Here is an 18,395-nt window from a genome sequence, read left to right on the forward strand (position 1 = left end):
GCATTATTTAAAACACAAGTTCCAATGAGGAACAAAGCACAGATATAAGAGGAACTCATAACGCACTACAGGGTCAGGTATTGTGCAATGCATTTGGAGGTATCAGTTCATACGTGTAGGGTTTAAACACTCCAGCTCGAGAGAGAGAGACTATATCTTTCATCAGAATAATCTAAACAATTTAGTTTACTTCTCACCACAGAATCTTACTCAGTAAACAGTGAACTATTCAGTGTGATCATTTACAGATTAAGACCTGTCACTTTAACCAGCTTTGACCAATAACTGTTATTGTAACCATACGCAAATTGACTGAGAGCAGTTTTAATTATTTGCATATTACATTAAAAGAAAATCAAGCTGCAATTTTCGACAGTTTTTTTCTTGGTAGATTTGCATGGCTTAACATTTGCTTTTAGCTATTTATTTCTGGTTAATGAAGGATTTGCTTCCTTTTTTGCCATTCAAATTATTCATTCATTTACCTGCTGCTTTTAACCATGATCCACTGATTTGTACAATTCTTAAATAACTTATGAACTGTCAGTTGCTTTCTTTGGAACAATTTAAAATAAATTACTGTAGCCATTGCTATATTATCATTGTGCAGCAATCTATCAGACAAAAAAAAGAACAAGTGTTCATTTCCTAAATTTAATTTTCGCGTTATAGCATAGCTAAAACAGATGTCTATACCTCAAGTTGACATTGCCACAAAATACAGGTTACCATACAAAATCTACCAAACAACAAAAAACAAAACAAAAAACAAACATACTGCAACAAATACAAATGTTCTGTTTGACAAATAATTGTACAGTATAAATTTATACAATACTGGTTCTGTATATTTGGCACCTAACCACAGGATATAAATTGTGATATAGAAATATGTGATTCTTAAAAAGAAAAAATACAAAATGAAACATATGCATACACCATGGAGTAAATGTCTGCAGTAGTTGTGATGTTTGAACATTTCCCAACTTTACAAAACAGCAGTTTAAGAAAGGAAAAAGAATGCACATTTATCAAATGAAATATATAGCAGTACTTAAGTCAAGGCAGTGGACCTCAGCTGCAGTTGTGGGAACCACATGTTCTGCACATATTTGTGAAGCAACAGCTCTAATACACTTGAACCATAGTCCTTTATGAGCTGATTCAGGTGTGTTAAAGCAGGAAAACACTTAAATGTAAAGTGTGTGGGGTTCCCAGAACTGTATATGAGAATTACTGCAGTAAGGCATTTAACAACTTGCAGTGGCATCTGATAACATTCAAAACTTGCAATAAACAGCAGCAGCAGCAGCAGAATGCATCTGGAGCTCCAATGTGTTTATCATGCACACTGAAAGCATGTGAAGTGAAGAGGATTTCTAATTTTAAAACTATATATAATTTTTAAAATTGATTTGTATATACACACAACAACAACTACTGATTTGTCTGATTAATGGTGAAGAAATGTAGTCACTGAGATCAGATCCCACTTTGTTAAATAGAAGACATCAGAAACAGGCAGGTTATGCCACAAAAATTCCAGACCAGCTGTCTAACCACCTGGCTAATACATCACATTAATCTAAATGTACCAAGTTCAATAAGAAACTTTTTATTTTCTCATGAATGAATTGATTTGGGAAATTGGACCCTGACCATTTGTTCTATACTCTTCCAGAAGTAAGAAGCTACTTCTAGATTAGGTTTCAGCATCACAGGCATTATCATCAGTAAAAAGCAACATGACAACAATAAAGCAGTTATCTACAGAAACACATTACTATTTGCACGTGTGTGTGTGTGGCAGGTCAGTAAGCTCACAGTGTCTACATATCTACAACCTAAAGTTCATACTAGATTTAAAATATACATCAGAGTTTCAGCTGCTCACAAGCTCGCTTAGACAAGGCAACAGACCACCGAGACCAGTGTGAGCAAACAGTACCAGGACACACTATAGCCACACACATACACACACAAACCAGCATGCATACAACACAAAAATTTCTCTTTCATATACAGCTAAAACTTATTTAACATGCTTCACTGAAAACACTAAAAGCAAGATGTTGCATCTTAAAATAGTCATCTGACAGTTCTGCATGCAAGTCTGTTGTTTCGTTATTTGGAAAATAAAATATACAGACTATACAGGCCTACTATTGTAAAGTCCCACAGTTCTTCATTTCGTTTCCTTCTGGCAATACAGCACAAGGGAGAATAATGAGTGCACTTCTAACAGTTATATGTGTTTATTGGGATTTGGGGGAAAGTGTAGTGTACATACTGCACAGTTATGTTGAAGTATTGGCTGTCATGAATAATAACACTGATACACTAATAATAAAATGGGTAGATACTGGAATATTACTGGGAATTAACACCCCAGTAAAAGGTTAAACCAAATTGTAAGGCTCTGCCAAGAATATGTACATATCCAGAGTGATGATCCAGAACATTTCAGGCATGCCAATACTAAATTAGGGACAAAAATTAAACTCCATACCATGTTGTAGGTCAGGAATAAAAAACAGTATAGTACTGCATGACTACTATTCTAAAATAAAAAACCTATTCTACCGATCTATTTAACTGCATCTGTTTGGTGCTTGTACTGAATTGTGTAAAAAGGCATCTGGTGAGGATGTGGTGTTAATCACTGCTGGTCAAAAATTAAACATAAGAATTTAGAGCTGTGTTTTCTTGTAACAATACTGTTGGATACTTGACAGTACGGTCAAGCTGTCCTATTAAAATAAGAATCACAAGCAAGCCTCCAAATCTTTTCTTTCAGTGCTTCACTTCTCCATTATATTGAGCTGTCCATCTCATCTTCAAATTTTATTTGACCAAAATATCTAAACTCCTAATTCCGCATGAATAAAACATGTGCTTCTATCAGGCACTCCAAGTTACATGACTGAGCACAGAAATATCCCCTAAATTAGATCAGAAATCCTCAAAGAGAGAGCACACCATGTAAAAGTGTATGTGATCAGAGAGGTTTGTAAGTGAGAGAGAGAGAAATAGGGACAGAGAGAAAGGGTTGTATGTGTACATGGTGCCTAGATCTGGTGAAGTTCAGTTTGATGGGATACAGACCCATATAAAGAGGCCCAGTCATGTCCCAGTATTATGGTATCAAAGACAGAAATAAAAACCATTAATAAATAAAATGGAGGAGAAGAAAGTGATGGTTGCGGCTTCTAGAACTGTCCTGCACTGCTGGGGTCACACTGCAACAGACGAACGATAGAAGGGTCACTCTTTGCTCCTTTAATGAACTCCTCCAGAGACAGCTTACCTAAACAGGGGCACAAACATAATGTCAACCATACATTCTACTCTGGTTACATTTCTACGAGCGTGAAAGGCAAAATGATGTTTCTAAAAAACATCACAATCCTTTAAAAAACAACAATACAGTGCAGTGAGCTGTAACAGCCAGCAGATGGCAGCAAGTAACGCTTGCATCTTCCTGCAATTACACACTCACTGAGCACTTTATTAGGAACATCTGTACACCTACTGTCATATACATTTATCAGCAAATCCAGTAGCAGCAGTACAGTGCATAAAATCATGTACGTACAGGCCAGCAGCTTTGGGCAATTTTCACATAAACCACCTGAACGTGAAAAAAAGTGATCATCATGATTTTAACTATGGCATGATTGTTGAATTCTTCTGTAACTGTCAGTAAGAGTTTATTGAGAATGGTACAATAAAAAAAAAAAAAAAATATATATATATATATATATATATATATATATATATATATATATATATATATATATATATATATATATATACACACACACACAATCTATAAACAGAAGCGGCTTGCTGAGTTGCTCAGATAAAAATCTGTTTTTTAAAACTTTGGGCCTGTTAATACCCACACTGCTTCAGTGCCACAGCATATTTGAGTATTGTTGCAGACCATGTGCATCTCTTCATGGCCATAAAAGCTTCAGATGGCTACAGCATTCTGCTAAATATACACAAAAAGCTGATTATTTATATATACACAACTTAGGCTTACTTAAGGCTTTAATGTGTGCAGGAAACACAACAGTTCATTGACCGAGGAATCAGTCTGCTTTCATTTCTACTAGTTTTTGCAGCGTATTCTTGCGTTCTGTCCTCCCACATGACAAGGGACTGAAATTACATCGGACTACTTAAATGCGTTCCACAGCCTACTGATCTATTTCAGTTTTATTTTGTAGTGCAGTCACAAAAACCATGCATGTTCAACCATAGAGGTTCATCCACATACACACAGAGACACAAACACACAAGCAAGCAAAAAAGTTCACTTTTACCATCTCGGTTGGTGTCCATCTGTCTAAAGATCTTTTCTGTTCTTTTCTCTGGTGTAGACTCATCCTCTGGCATCTTCATTACTGACGAAACCATTTTATAAATAGCCTAGAAGGGACCAAAGGCACATAAGAATGTCAAAAACAAACAAACAAACAAACAAACAAACACCACAATGAACACATTACGTAAAATATCTTTGGACTTTAATCATTTTTCAGTTTATTATAGAAGTTAAAACCTGATGTCAGGCGTGATGGCGTATAAAGCTGTATATTGAGACTAGCCAAATTAAAATACTACACAAAAGTAGTTTACTTGTTCATGTGCAATAAAAGCAAAAACTTCACGTCAAATTTCTGAAGTTATGTAATAAGATGGAGAATAAACGATTTGTATTTTAAACACAATCCCTGTGGTCCAAACTGTAGCATAGTGTCAATCCACAAAGACGACTTTCATCTACAAAACTGTCCAACGTGCTTAAAATGCCTGTCAGATTTTATATTAAAATATACCCTTGGAGTTAAAATAACAGAAAAGGTGTGAATATGTAACCATATGGGACTATCTTGGCTGCAACATTGCTAGGAAGAGGAAAGAAGAAGAAACAAATAAACGATGACAAAAATAAATCTCAACACCCTTATACATTCAAGTGAAAACACACCATGGTCGTTGAAAGATACAATAACTAAAATAAACAAAGATATTTTAATGAAGTAATGTGGCTCTCGTCTCTTCCTATAGCAAAAGCATCTCTTCTGCTTTTTAAGGCACATATCTCTCTGTTCCAAACAAAAGAACAGGCTCTAATTAAAGTGCTTTATAGCTATGCACTGCTGCTGGTGTGGACCTCACAATAACCACCATTTCCTTTCCATGGAAATGAAGACAATGTAGTAAATGACACAGTACACCAAATAGACTGAGCATTATGTTCATGAGCAGGTAAAAACTTCACTAAGAACTTATAACCATTATTTTTGGTTATATGATTGGTAGTCCAACACCTTAACCTCATGCATAAACACACTTCAAATTTTAAGTTGTTAGTGTAAGGGGTGTGCTGGGAAATTTACATTCAGATTTATTAACTGAAATGCACAAACTAGCTTCAGTTTCAATCATCGCAGACCAATTAATTCTCATTTAGATATTTATAATGCTACATTACTCAAATCTCAGATAAAGATAAGCAAGATCTTCATTCAGTTGTCTAATATATTTGTGTCACTATGTGCAAATCCCCACACAGGCCTAGAAATCTGAGCAGCCACTTGTTGCTAAATTACCTTTAAATAATCAAATGAATAACAACCAGACCTTACTCCAAAAGAAGACAAAAACAGACTGGTAAAAAAGCATGATGAAGGAGCTTGAAGGAAACATCACATTGTCTTTAGAAATGTGCTATTCTTGTCACAATCGTTCAAGCACCTACCTGCACGATTTCCAGCATCTCTGCCTTACTGATGTATCCATTCCCATCCAGGTCATACATGCTAAAAGCCCATTTCAACTTCTGCTCCAACTTTCCTCGTGACGTGACGCTGAGCGCGATGATAAACTCCCTAAAGTCTATAGTGCCGTCGCCATTGGCGTCAAAGGTGCGGAACACGTGCTCAGCAAACTTGGAGGCGTCCCCGTAAGGAAAGAAGTTGCCATAGATCTTCTTGAACTCGTCCATAGATAGATGGCCACTGGGGCAGTCCCGCAAGAAGCCCTTGTACCACTCCTGGATCTCGTGCTCGGTAAAATCCGTGCTCTCCAGCAGGTCCTGCATTACCTCTGGTCGCAGCTTGCTGTTCTGCTTCCCCATGCTTGAGTTTCAAGTTTCACGTAGCTTTGGGAAGACAAGAGACAATCACATAGTAAAACATTAATTAATGCAATTTGGGAAGATGGTTTCCTTTATTTATTCACTCATATTGGGGAATTTATTAATAATATGCTTTCAGGTAAATCTTTATGACCCAGAAAAGATGTCATTGCTTTCTGGGTCGTTAAGATTTACCTGAAATAATATTGGTTTAAATATTCATGTTCACTGAAAGCATTGAATGAAAGTTTTGTGAAAATCATCACACACAGAATATAGAACCCTTTATTTTGTCACATATACATTACAGCACAGTGAAATTCTTTCTTCACATATCCCAACTTTGGAGCAGAGAGGGTTAAGGGCCTTGCTCAAGGGCCCAACATTTGGCTTGAACCCTGATCTTCCAATTAACAACCAAGAGCCTTATCCACTTGAGCCACCACTGCCCCTACATCAGTTCTGTTGTTGCTCAAGAATAAAAACACATGCAGTTCTGTATCAGACTCTGTATCAGTCTCATGAGTAAGAGGCAGCATGTAATACTCTGTGCACTGATATGTTCTGAACTACAAGGTTACAACATGACAGATAACACAGCTAGAATAATGAAACTTCAGCCAGGCTTAGTTCATACACACTGAAGAACACAGACACCTTATGTAGACATTACTGCACCATAAAACATCTCAGACATAACAGCAAGCAGCATTTCTTGCCTCACTGCAGTAGCAAACTGTACCTTTTTGGCTTTGGATGCAATCTAATGATGAAGAAATAACTAACTAATATGGTTGAAGTGGTAAAAACATTGTATTTGGCCAAAGTGGACTGGATTCCTATTACCGAAGTGATATTGTGTGGCAAAAGAGGGGAGGGGGAGAGAGAGAGAGAGAGAGAGGTCTGTAGTAAAGCAGCTAGTTCAGTGACATGAAAAACATCTACAAGAGACATCAGAAAGTGACCTATGCTTTTTACGTGGGTCATTACCTTCATAAATGAGATGCTCTTAAGATTCTGCCTGAGAGCGAGGAAATGTTCCCCCCGGCTAGATACAGTATAGATTTAAGAAAACAGCAGTTGCAGCTGTAGCCTCTCCAAAAACAAAATATTACCAAAAAGCTACTGAATCTGAACCCTAAACAAAAAACTGAGGGCTCGGTCTACAGTGGTGGTAAGCAAAAAAATTCATTATTATGGGTTTTGCGCATTCTGCTGAATAATAAGCTAAAAATCTGCTTCAAATATTAAAACCATTTAATACCTAATACATAATATTAACAATTTAATAAAACCAGTAGTGGAATAATAGACGTATTCCAATCATAACATTAATCCAAAGTCACCTGCAAAAGTACTAAAAACCTACATAATCTTTAAACGAGTGCCAAAGTACAACAATAAAGTTAGATCAAATTGCTTGCTTAAGTGATAAAATGACACAAAAATATAAATAAACTTTTGATTAGCAAATAACTTGTAATTATACAACAGAAATTTTAGTTAATGTTTTTCTCCACTATATTATCAAATCATATTTCTTAGTTATTTATTTCTTACACTAATATTAGAGTAACAATCTCACACAAGTTAAATTGTAGTATCCACTTCAAGTGATCACTTGTGTAAGTTTTATTGCCAGTAGGATTCATGTTGTTTCAAGTGGTGGGTGAATTTTGGTCCATGATCTAGTTAGATGAAGCTACTTGCATCTTGATAAGTCTACTTATTTCACCCTTTTCTAATTAAACTGATTAATAAATTGCAGTCCCTCAGAAAACGAGGACGCCAGCAGGTTTAGAGAATATGGAGAATATGTTAGCTCATTCATCACTCTTCAGTAACCATTTAATAATGATCAGATCAGAGTGGAAGTGAAACACTAGAAATGAAGTGGATATACAGCCTGGATGAGAAGTCAGTCTATCATAAAGCAATTTAGATTCACCGATTTAAACAAAATCATGTTTGTTGGAGGAAACTAGGGGATCTGGACAAAATGCTTCACACTCACTGGGAAACATGCAAAGCTCCTCATAGACAGCAAGCCAAATTTAGAATGCAATGATCTAAATTCAGTTCACGTCAGTTATCTCAAGCTGGAAAGATGCACCCGCCAAGATAACTTATCTGGCTTAACCCAATGGATCTGTTCTCAAAACCTCTTTGAGGGCAAGTAATTTATTAAAAATAAATAAATAAATAAGGAACACAGTTCCCTAGCGTTCAGCTACACAGTCCTGTTTTAAAATAGAAGATTACATAAATTACTGCTCACTCTTACATGGTGAGAGGCATGAAGTCTTACTCATTATCTCATAGCATATATTATCACCCACTCAGTCTGTGCACACACACTTACAACACAGCCACTGTTGTAGACAGAGCAGAAGAATATAAGCCACTGACACTGTGTCATTATGAATGACTTCTGCATGGCTGTTTAAATAAGGGTACAATGAGAATCAATAATACGCTGATTAACAAATTATTTAGCACAGCAGCGGTAAGTAAATAATAAGCAGATCGCCATCTCTTTTGTCCTTAAGACTTTCACTTCACAGCAGCAGATGACATAGATGGTCGTTAATTAATAACTAATATACAATATTTGAGTAAGTGAAGTTGAGATGTTTATGTAACATTTATGGAAAGAGTTTTGAGTTTCTTGAGTTTACACTTTCCACAGCAGATAAGATGTGTTTTTGTGTAATTAATGGCAAGAAATTGAGATGCTGTTGAGAAGTTATTATGGCTAAATTGTAAACAAGAACTGACTTGTCTAGCAGCCGTTCAATATTATTTAATATATAGCAATACTGGGGGGCATGGTGGCTTAGTGGTTAGCACGTTTGCCTCACACCTCCAGGGTTGGGGTTCGATTCCCGCCTCCACCTTGTGTGTGTGGAGTTTGCATGTTCTCCCCGTGCCTCGGGGGTTTCCTCCGGGTACTCCGGTTTCCTCCCCCGGTCCAAAGACATGCATGGTAGGTTGATTGGCATCTCTGGAAAACTGTCCCTAGTGTGTGATTGTGTGAGTGAATGAGAGTGTGTGTGTGTGTGTGTGTGCCCTGCGATGGGTTGGCACTCCGTCCAGGGTGTATCCTGCCTTGATGCCCAATGACGCCTGAGATAGGCACAGGCTCCCCGTGACCCGAGGTAGTTCAGATAAGCGGTAGAAGATGAATGAATGAATGAATGAATGAATATAGCAATACTGTACATCATTAGGGTGTGTGACATTCATTAATAAAGATTGTTATTGTAGTGAAGTAATTGTGATGAGCAGAATAACAATATTACTATCACAATATTATTACACAAAAATATTTTTTGGTCCTCTTTGCATTCCTCAATGAGCCGCAGCATAAGCCAATGTGTGTGATTCCTTACACGGTTTAACAATCATTCAGAACATTCTAATATTCATTTTCAATTTTTCATTTGAAATTGAGACTTTTTTTAGTCTTACATAATAAACAATTCTCACAAAAAGACACTATGTCTGTCAGCTTTGATTAAAATCAATGATTCTGAATCTATAGTGTTGTTCTTCTCAAGCTCCAGATTATTGCAATACAATGTCCGCCTTAAGCTTTCCCTTTACTATTTGAGCAAAAGGAATTTAGAAAAACTACTTATTACTAGTACTTATTAGTAAGTACTACTTATTACTTTAGTTCACCAACGCAATTATTCAAATTTGACGTCTGTCTCAGGCTAATACTTGCATTAATCTGGGAAGGTTTTTGATTTTTTTCCATTCATATATCCAGAACACTAATTAGTTATATAATTCATTATTATTAAATCGAAGCATATGGTGCATGAATGGTATATAAAAAAAAATCAACTACATTTGAAATTTAACATTGCGTATGCATGTTACCATGGGAACCCCATAAATAGACACAGCCCTAACAGCATCATATTTTATTATACGTTTCTCAGGAGGAACGGCACGCATGTATCATGAACAAGCATGAAACACTACCCACTGTGAAGAAAGCTATGTGCTATTGTAAGTCTGAAAATGAGTCACTTTTTATATCTGAACATCTCACATATATGCACAAATGATATGCTGTGTTTAATTTCTCTATAAAAATATTCAAAATACTCCAAAGGTTCTCTCTATAAACAGCACATTTAAAAGGTCAGAGAAATACTAACCTAAAAATTGTAATGCAAATAGAAATACAAATATACCAACTTTTATATTAACAAATGCACCTGAGCATCCAACCCCCCCAACCCCCCCAAGTGGATTATACTTGAATCCACATCCTTTGACAAGCCACTTGTCTCAGGACGATAGTGAATTCAGCAGAGAAATCTGAATGAATACAACAGCCTGGAAGCTGCAGAAATCAGGGCAAAACTGCCCTGTTCCTTCTCTAGACATCTCTCCATAAAGAGCAGGTAATAGATCTAGTCAGAGTCATCAGGCTGTTGCCATGGTGATCTGTTCTGAACAATTCATGGGCTGATTGAGTCTGAGTGAAGCAGAGTTCACCTCAATGTGTTGCTCACACACAGAAAGTGGAAATTTCATGAGTGATGTGAGAGTAAAACAGTAAGGCTGTGCTTTATGAAAGCCTTAAGCACCTGCCAAAATTGGTCAATTACTCTCATTATCATGGTCAAAGCCTGGAGAAGAGACAAAAAACCCTCATATCATTAGCGCCTTGAATCTTTCACCATGGGCAAGTCACGAGACTTCTAAACCCGTGTCTCCAATCTGAACATTTATAAATAATGATTCCCAAAAAGGTTCAAAAGATACCTGAAGTCATTTTAATAATAAAAGCTTCCATTTGATAGGTAAGCATGGGAGACTAGAGAACCAGCATGAGAGTAAAATACATTAGTAATTTGAGCACTAACGCATGTGCTTTTGATCTGATAATATCTAATCATATTATAAACTCAAAGTGAATATATAGTCAAAGTGAATGAACCAAGAATGAAAAATTTTCATGAAACTACTGTGGCAGAAATGTCACAAAATTATTTTGTTGTTTACAGAAATGTTGAATTAGAGAAACGTCATACTGGCAGTTGTGAACCGGTACTGAATAGCAGCATGGCTGTGATTAGCTGAAGCTGTGCCAATATTCAGTATAAGCACAGACTTGCTTGTGTGATATTGCTTCATCATAACCTTCTCAAGTTCCAACCAAGTAAAAGGGCAATAATTAATCTTTTTTTACTTGTATATATAACCTGGAAAATATGTAGAACTTGCTAGAAACAATTGCTTAGGTCAAGGACTCAGCTAAAGTGTATTACAAGAAGCACAGTAAAGCCAGAGAGAACAGGAGCAGTGTCTTTTCCATGACCATGAAGGCAACGAAGCTGGAATTATCAATACTTTCAAAGAATTTCTGGACAGGTCTGTAGGGGCAATCTGTATAAGGTTTTAATTTATTTGAATGACTGGCTTTCAGAATACAGTTTTATTTAACTGGTTAACTGTTAAGACATAATATGATTTTTTTTTTTTTTGGCAGATCTTGCTAACTGCACCTTTTAAAAACTCTGGAAGATAAAAGTTCCCTTGCTCCAGTGTATTTGTCCCAAAGTACAACATGTACTACATAATTTAAGTATACAAATAATAATAATAATAATAATAATAATATCAGCTTAGTGTCATATAATGTTTTTTGTCTGCAACATCTTAAATACAGAAGCGTTAACCCACTCGGTTTAATTTATAACTCAGTAAAAACCCAGGAGACTCTAGTGTTTAATTATCTGAGGTTGCCCTTATGCCATGTTGCTATGGAAACAAAAACCTTTAACAATATGAAAACAAAAAAAATTGTGTAGCAATTAAAACAGATGCCCCACACCCCAACCTCACACTGTGAGAGGGAAAAACATGAACCATGAACTATGTACTTTAGGTTCTTGTCTCAGTTAAACTAGTTTATTATTGCACTTTTATTTCCTGCTAGTGCTTGTGTCTACTGAAGTTTGACCCAGCTCTTTATCATGTTAAGTCAGTTTGTTATGCATATGCATATCTGCAAATGATTACACAGTCGTTTTCATGCCATTTCTGTTGCTGAAGTCATGTACTCAAGCACAATTTAATTTGATTATTTCTATGTCACGTAGCTTTCTGGACCATTCATTAGCTGGTGTTGCAGCTAGCAATCAATTAATCAGTAAATAAACAAGTAAATAAATTACAGCTAAAATAGCTATGGTTCTTTAATAAACCACAATTCAGTTTCAGAAAAATGTTTACAAGGTAATTATCATTTATCCTTCAAGAGGTTTTGCACTGCTTTAAATGTGCATAAACTGGTATAAATGGTTATAATGCGGTTAATTTATATTTACAAATCATGAACTATAAGCTTTGTGAGTAAATCACGGAGATTCAAAATAAGGTTTAAGAGCATGAAATCTCATTTTGTGTCACTTGTGTGACAAATGCAATCTAGTTTCTTATCATTTTGTTAGCCAGCCTGCCATCTGGGATGGGAGGAGAACTTGGGGCATTTCCAATCTGCATATTCATGTTTACATGATCCATAGATCTGGAAGTTCTATTGATTTGCTACTGGCTTTAGCCTTTCAACATAACGTTCAATAAAATGAAGAATTTCTAGTGGCACATGACGCAACAATCAGGTTTACAAGAGCATAATAAAAATAGATGTGTTAAAAACGATTACAAAGTAAATGTGTTAGTAGTAAATCAACATTACTATTGAGTTAATTGTAAGTAGATATGAATAATGTGAATAATACGAACCTGCATGCAAATGTGGTAAATACTGAGGAAGGAAAGGCTACAGGGCAGTGTCCTTTTCCTTCTCTTTCTCCTCATCCCCTTATGCCCTTACAGCAGTGATGTTCTAGCAATTACCCCAAACAAACTGAGCCTGGTCTAGGGATTCACATGGCTCATTAGTCTAAATCAAAGACTAAGAGAATCCAGGAGAAGATTTCATGGTAAAATTCTAAACTTTAGAGCTGATGACTCAGACTAGACAGATGTCACTTAAGAGACTGGGATATAAACCAGCTGTATAGCTGTCAAACTCGACTATTGATGGTTATTTGAACAAATTCTGTGGATAAATGCCAATTCTATTCCGGAAGGCAATGTTAAAAGTCTTACGTAACCTAAAAGCCAATACTGATAAATAAGCTTCTTAATTTAACTTCCATATTTGTCATTTTTTCATGAATACTAAAATACAGTGAGAATTTTTTTTAATGATTTAACAAAGTTCCATGTTCATATGTCTGTTATATTAACTTTATAATTGTGTGTGTGCGTTTCTTATTAAAATTACATTGCCCAAGACTGCTATGAAAATGTGATAGTACAACAGGAAATGTTTGAGGCTTGCATTCCAATCTAATCTCTAATCTTTATACAAACGGGTTTATACAAACGTCTATTTTTTTTATTACTGTTTTTTGGGCAGCATTATATAAGAAGAGGTACAAGTTTGATTTATTTGCACTTGCATGTGTTGCACAGTGGCTCAGAAAAACAGACAGCAAAGCCTAACATCGTCCTGGCACATCCTTACCTGAACACATTCCATGTATGATAAATGTATGAAAAAACTTAAATCAGTTCTTTTCTTCATGGAGAAAATTTGTTTTTATACTTATACATCAGACTGAATTACAAGTAGAAGAATTTGATCAATGACAATTACTGAAAGTCCTTGAAACATTAGATTAAGCATAATTAGTTTATTTTTTCTTACAAAGCAAAGGTCCAATTCATGTGACATTTGCAATGTGGCCATGTCCAGCAATGTGATGAAGTTGGAAAGAAAAATGACAGTAGAACGTACGTGATCCGCTCCTCATCCGTACAATATGATGCATATATACGCTGGCAAAATGTTTCATTTTATTGGCAAAAAAAAACGATTTGTCGTTTAGCGGAATGATAGTTGCATCACCCACCGAGAACCATTATTACTATGGCAACCAATATCAAGAACGCCTTCTGGCGACATTACAGAAGAGTGACTGTTGATTTACAGTGATGAAATCACTGTATGTGTGATTGTAGCATCATAGTTTAATCGAGACAACTATAACACATGTGGAGGTCAGAACAGCTACAATAAATTAAAAAGTCTCTTTGACCACAAGGCCATCTGTTCATTATTTAATTGCTTGTTCTTTTTTAGATATAGCAAGTGTCAGTGATTGTGAGACAATAAGAATATTGCTTTCAGCTTTATAAAATGCCACTCAGTGTGTTGTTAAAGCTTCTGATCTCAACTCTTACAGAAGGGGATGCTTCAGAGAGGTCTGTGTGAAGGATAAAACCTTCAGGAGAGCAGAACATCATCATGTCAGAAAAGACAGCAGCCTTGGAGTGTATGAAAGATGATTGGTAGTTCCCATAATTCACATCAATAGTGCATCCTAAAATATTTGATTTATTTTTTTAATTTGCATTCTAGCAGACAGTTGTTTTTATATTAGAACTGATTTTTTTTGAAAGACATTGCCAAAATCTCAAGTACTGCTGTGTCCATCCATAAGGCCAAGTGCCTCAGATCCACAAAAACATTTTATCCAGTACCTTCAATTTTTCAGTCACAGCCAGCACTAACCATAGCCAGGATTAAACAACATGATTTGGGCACGAAGTTCACACGATTTTGCTTTGACTGAAATTTTTCCACAGTGTCTAAACTGGGTGTGAATCAGACGGTGTTTGTTAAACAGTGTGAGAAGTTAAATAATGCCTGATAAAGGTATTTGATACGCTGTTATATGAGGAGTAATTCTTTGTTAAATGTTATCACGTGTAAAGACGATTCGCTATGACTAGCATCCTGGTGCCTGTTGTTACATGAAAGACAGATTGGAACAGCACCATCTACAGATTTAAAGCCAATCTGTGACTTTTCAATCATACCCATATGCTCCACAAACATACCCACATGCTGTAGATGCTGTGCAAGTGTTCGGCTTCATTGTTTCACATAAAAGTTTGAATCTAATAGAAACGTTTTCTGAAAATGTTCTCTTTCTTACAAAAAACTGTAGAGTTTTGTTTAATAGACTTTCAGACAGTGCACATAATTAGTTTACTCTTGAGAAGACATGTGAGGGTAAATAATATTGAAATTTGGATGTTATACAACAATGTAAAGTGTGAACGATGAAGTGATTTCTGCTGTTGATTTGAGAGACTGTAGTGTGCAATAGTCATATCACTTGTGGAATCCCTGCTTCTCTCTCTAAACCTGTGGCCAAGAATGTACACAGTCACCCCTGATATATCCTGTAGTGTTCTTCCTCCTGCCTAAAGGTTATGCAGTTTTGCCTTACAGCATTTGTGTTGTTCACATTATGATATTGCTAGCTGACCTCTTGTTCTGCAAATAGGGATGCAAAAATTAAACACCTGATAACATAATAAGCCTCCATAACGTCTAATAATTTACAGTTTGTCGGAAAACATTAAATTCTATTTCTTTAAAGTTGTCCATTTTTTGATGCTGTTGATAGCAGCCGAGCTGTGACGAATGCTGGAGTAACAAAAACGTTTCTTACATGGAAAAAAAAAAAACTACAGATAGTCATCAGCACACCAGTGAGAGAAGGAGATAAAAATGCAGAGGCAACAACAGTTGCTAAATTATTTGTAAAAGAAACAGAAAACAAATATTCAATGAACTAAATGAAAAATATGTTGAGCTTTTTGTGTCTACCTTGCCATTCACTCTGCACAACTAAAGAATTACAAAAGACAAGCAGCTGTGTCTGGCTTTTTGTGTGATGATGGACATCCATTCCTATGGCTGAGGAGACATTTGAACGCATTTCATACGAGTCCTTAATACAAATACAGATTTGTAGTGCAAATAAATGTTTCTCTGTTACAATACTGAAATAAGCTGAACATATTTATTATCCAGTTTCATACTGTTTGCAGACTCCACATCATCCTCTAGCAGTGAGCAACAACTTGAGACCCCTTTTCTCAAAGCCAAACCCATATTGAGACAAGTCTCAGTGACCTCTGAACTTCTCCAATTGGGCCATTGAGAACATTACAATGGGGACACAGACACAGCTGTCCCTGACAGCTCTATGTCTGTGCACTGCCTCACAGCTCCACAAACAAGCCTGGCACAAATGATTTGGACATCTGTGAATTATGAAAGGTTTGGTGTTCAGAAATATTTTACATATATATAATATTAAGGAAGTATAAAGAAATGCATCACAAACAGCAACACCACACCGGACTTGAATATGCGTACACTGAACTCCCCTAATGCCAATCCTCACATCACCTATACAGTCACATTTAAACTATAAACTTTAAGAGTGTGTGTATCCCTCACGCTACCTTTACTTACAAGTCACTTCTCTATGCCACAAGACCAACTGTGACATGTAGCAGTTGGCAGTGTTAATTCCTTAGTGAGAATTAATAAACTTTATTCAGTCAATTATACTTAGATAGAAGAAAAGAAAGACTATCTACAGAGCTGTGCAAATCTCCAGACAGTCAACGCCTGGCGCTCAATATTAATCCTGGGATTATGATCTGAACAATGGATGCTGACCATGGCTGCCTAAATCAACTCAGGTACTAAATGTTATTATATGAACTAGATTTCAACTTTATATGGGGCTCAGAGAAGGTCGAACATCAGGCAGGCACCGAGCCACTTATATTTAAAACATATTTAAAACTGTTGTGATCCAGATAGGGGGGCACAGTGGCTTAGTGGTTAGCATGTTTGCCTCACACCTCCAGGGTTGGGGGTTCGATTCCCGCCTCCACCTTGTGTGTGGAGTTTGCATGTTCTCCCCGTGCCTCGGGGGTTTCCTCCGGGTACTCCAGTTTCCTCCCCCGGTCCAAAGACATGCATGGTAGGTTGATTGGCATCTCTGGAAAATTGTCTGTAGTGTGTGATTGCGTGAGTGAATGAGAGTGTATGTGTGTGCCCTGCGATGGGTTGGCACTCCATCCAGGGTGTATCCTGCCTTGATGCCCGATGACGCCTGAGATAGGCACAGGCTCCCCGTGACCCGAGGTAGTTCGGATAAGCGGTAGAAAATGAGTGAGTGATCCAGATATCACAACAATGTGTCTCTAACATATGTTAATCTTTCAAATTCTCATCTCAGTGCATGTTGTATTTTGTATCTTACACTGTTAGCATATTTTAACAGGCTCTTTGTTTACTCTGTAAAGAGTACACTGTACAAACTTTCACATTCGCATTGGGACATAGAAGTGTACCGCAGGAGGTACAAATTCTGGATAAAAATCATGATGAAGGCAGAACCCTTACTCACTACCATGTTTTGATGGGTGTATAGTAATTTTATTATTGTCCAAAACTTGAGGGTAACTATCACTTTTATAATTCTACATTTGAGAACAGATGCACACACACGCACACAATCTGGGTCTGTAATAACAGACAAGGCTGATAACACACAATAGCAGTGGTTGCTGAGAGCCTAATCTCCTCCTACACGTGTGGGCTGTGTTGATGTAGCTGCCAGTATTGCATCTTATCCTCATTTCCAAGAAGCTTCCAATGTGCGTCTGTGCCTGTCAACAGGCCTTCAAAAAAAGCAAGGAAAGAAAGTGTGTGTGTGTACGCATGAGAAAAATGGACATAACAGCCATAGCAGAGAGACAGCCTTATTTCCGCCACTGATTTGCACCATTCAATCATCTAAAGGCACACAATCATAATAAATTACTTTTACAATATGATTTCATAAGCTATAGAGTACTATATTTTCTGTAGGCCTGCCTTGGTAGAATATAGACTGAGCCCCACTGACAAATGTCTGGAAAAAAAATTTAAGCTACATCTAAAAAGCTAAATAATTCCAAAGCTATTCTGGCAGGCAGAAGAGGCACAGCTGCTCTGCTAAATGCTGAAGACCTGCACACAAAAACACCACTTTAGCAGATGAGGAGTGGGAGAGATGAAAGCAGTGAAGGAGTAGGAGGGGAAATGTTAAGGAAATTAGAAGCGATAAGGGAAAAGAGAAGAGCAGTAAGACTTCAGAGATCAAACTAGCTCCATTTTCTCTCCATCTCTCTCACTAGCCCTTTCTTATGATTTACCTCCATCCTTTAGTGTGACACAAGCATGAATAAGATATCAGAACAACCCATTATCCATGTAATCTCAATCATAATCCATTCCGTAATCTTTTTTTTTTATCCCCCTCCTTCCCTCTACCCCCACACTCATCAA

General features: G+C 36.7%; 1 protein-coding gene across 3 annotated transcripts in view; it reads right to left on the bottom strand.

The window, feature by feature from the left end:
- Nucleotides 1-640: 640 nt before the first annotated feature.
- Nucleotides 641-18,395, bottom strand: part of ncalda (neurocalcin delta a) — a 30,427-nt gene continuing 12,672 nt past the window's right edge. For all 3 annotated transcript variants that reach the window (XM_060870101.1, XM_060870102.1, XM_060870103.1), the window contains 3 exons: nucleotides 5,774-6,175; nucleotides 4,332-4,437; nucleotides 641-3,307 (listed from right to left, as the gene is read on the bottom strand). In XM_060870101.1, the coding sequence (XP_060726084.1) occupies nucleotides 3,210-3,307; nucleotides 4,332-4,437; nucleotides 5,774-6,151 (582 nt within the window). In that variant the 5' untranslated portion in view covers nucleotides 6,152-6,175 and the 3' untranslated portion in view covers nucleotides 641-3,209. The remainder of the gene's footprint in view (nucleotides 3,308-4,331; nucleotides 4,438-5,773; nucleotides 6,176-18,395) is intronic.

The sequence above is a fragment of the Tachysurus vachellii genome, chromosome 5 (assembly GCF_030014155.1).
Source record: "Tachysurus vachellii isolate PV-2020 chromosome 5, HZAU_Pvac_v1, whole genome shotgun sequence".
NCBI lineage: Eukaryota > Metazoa > Chordata > Actinopteri > Siluriformes > Bagridae > Tachysurus > Tachysurus vachellii.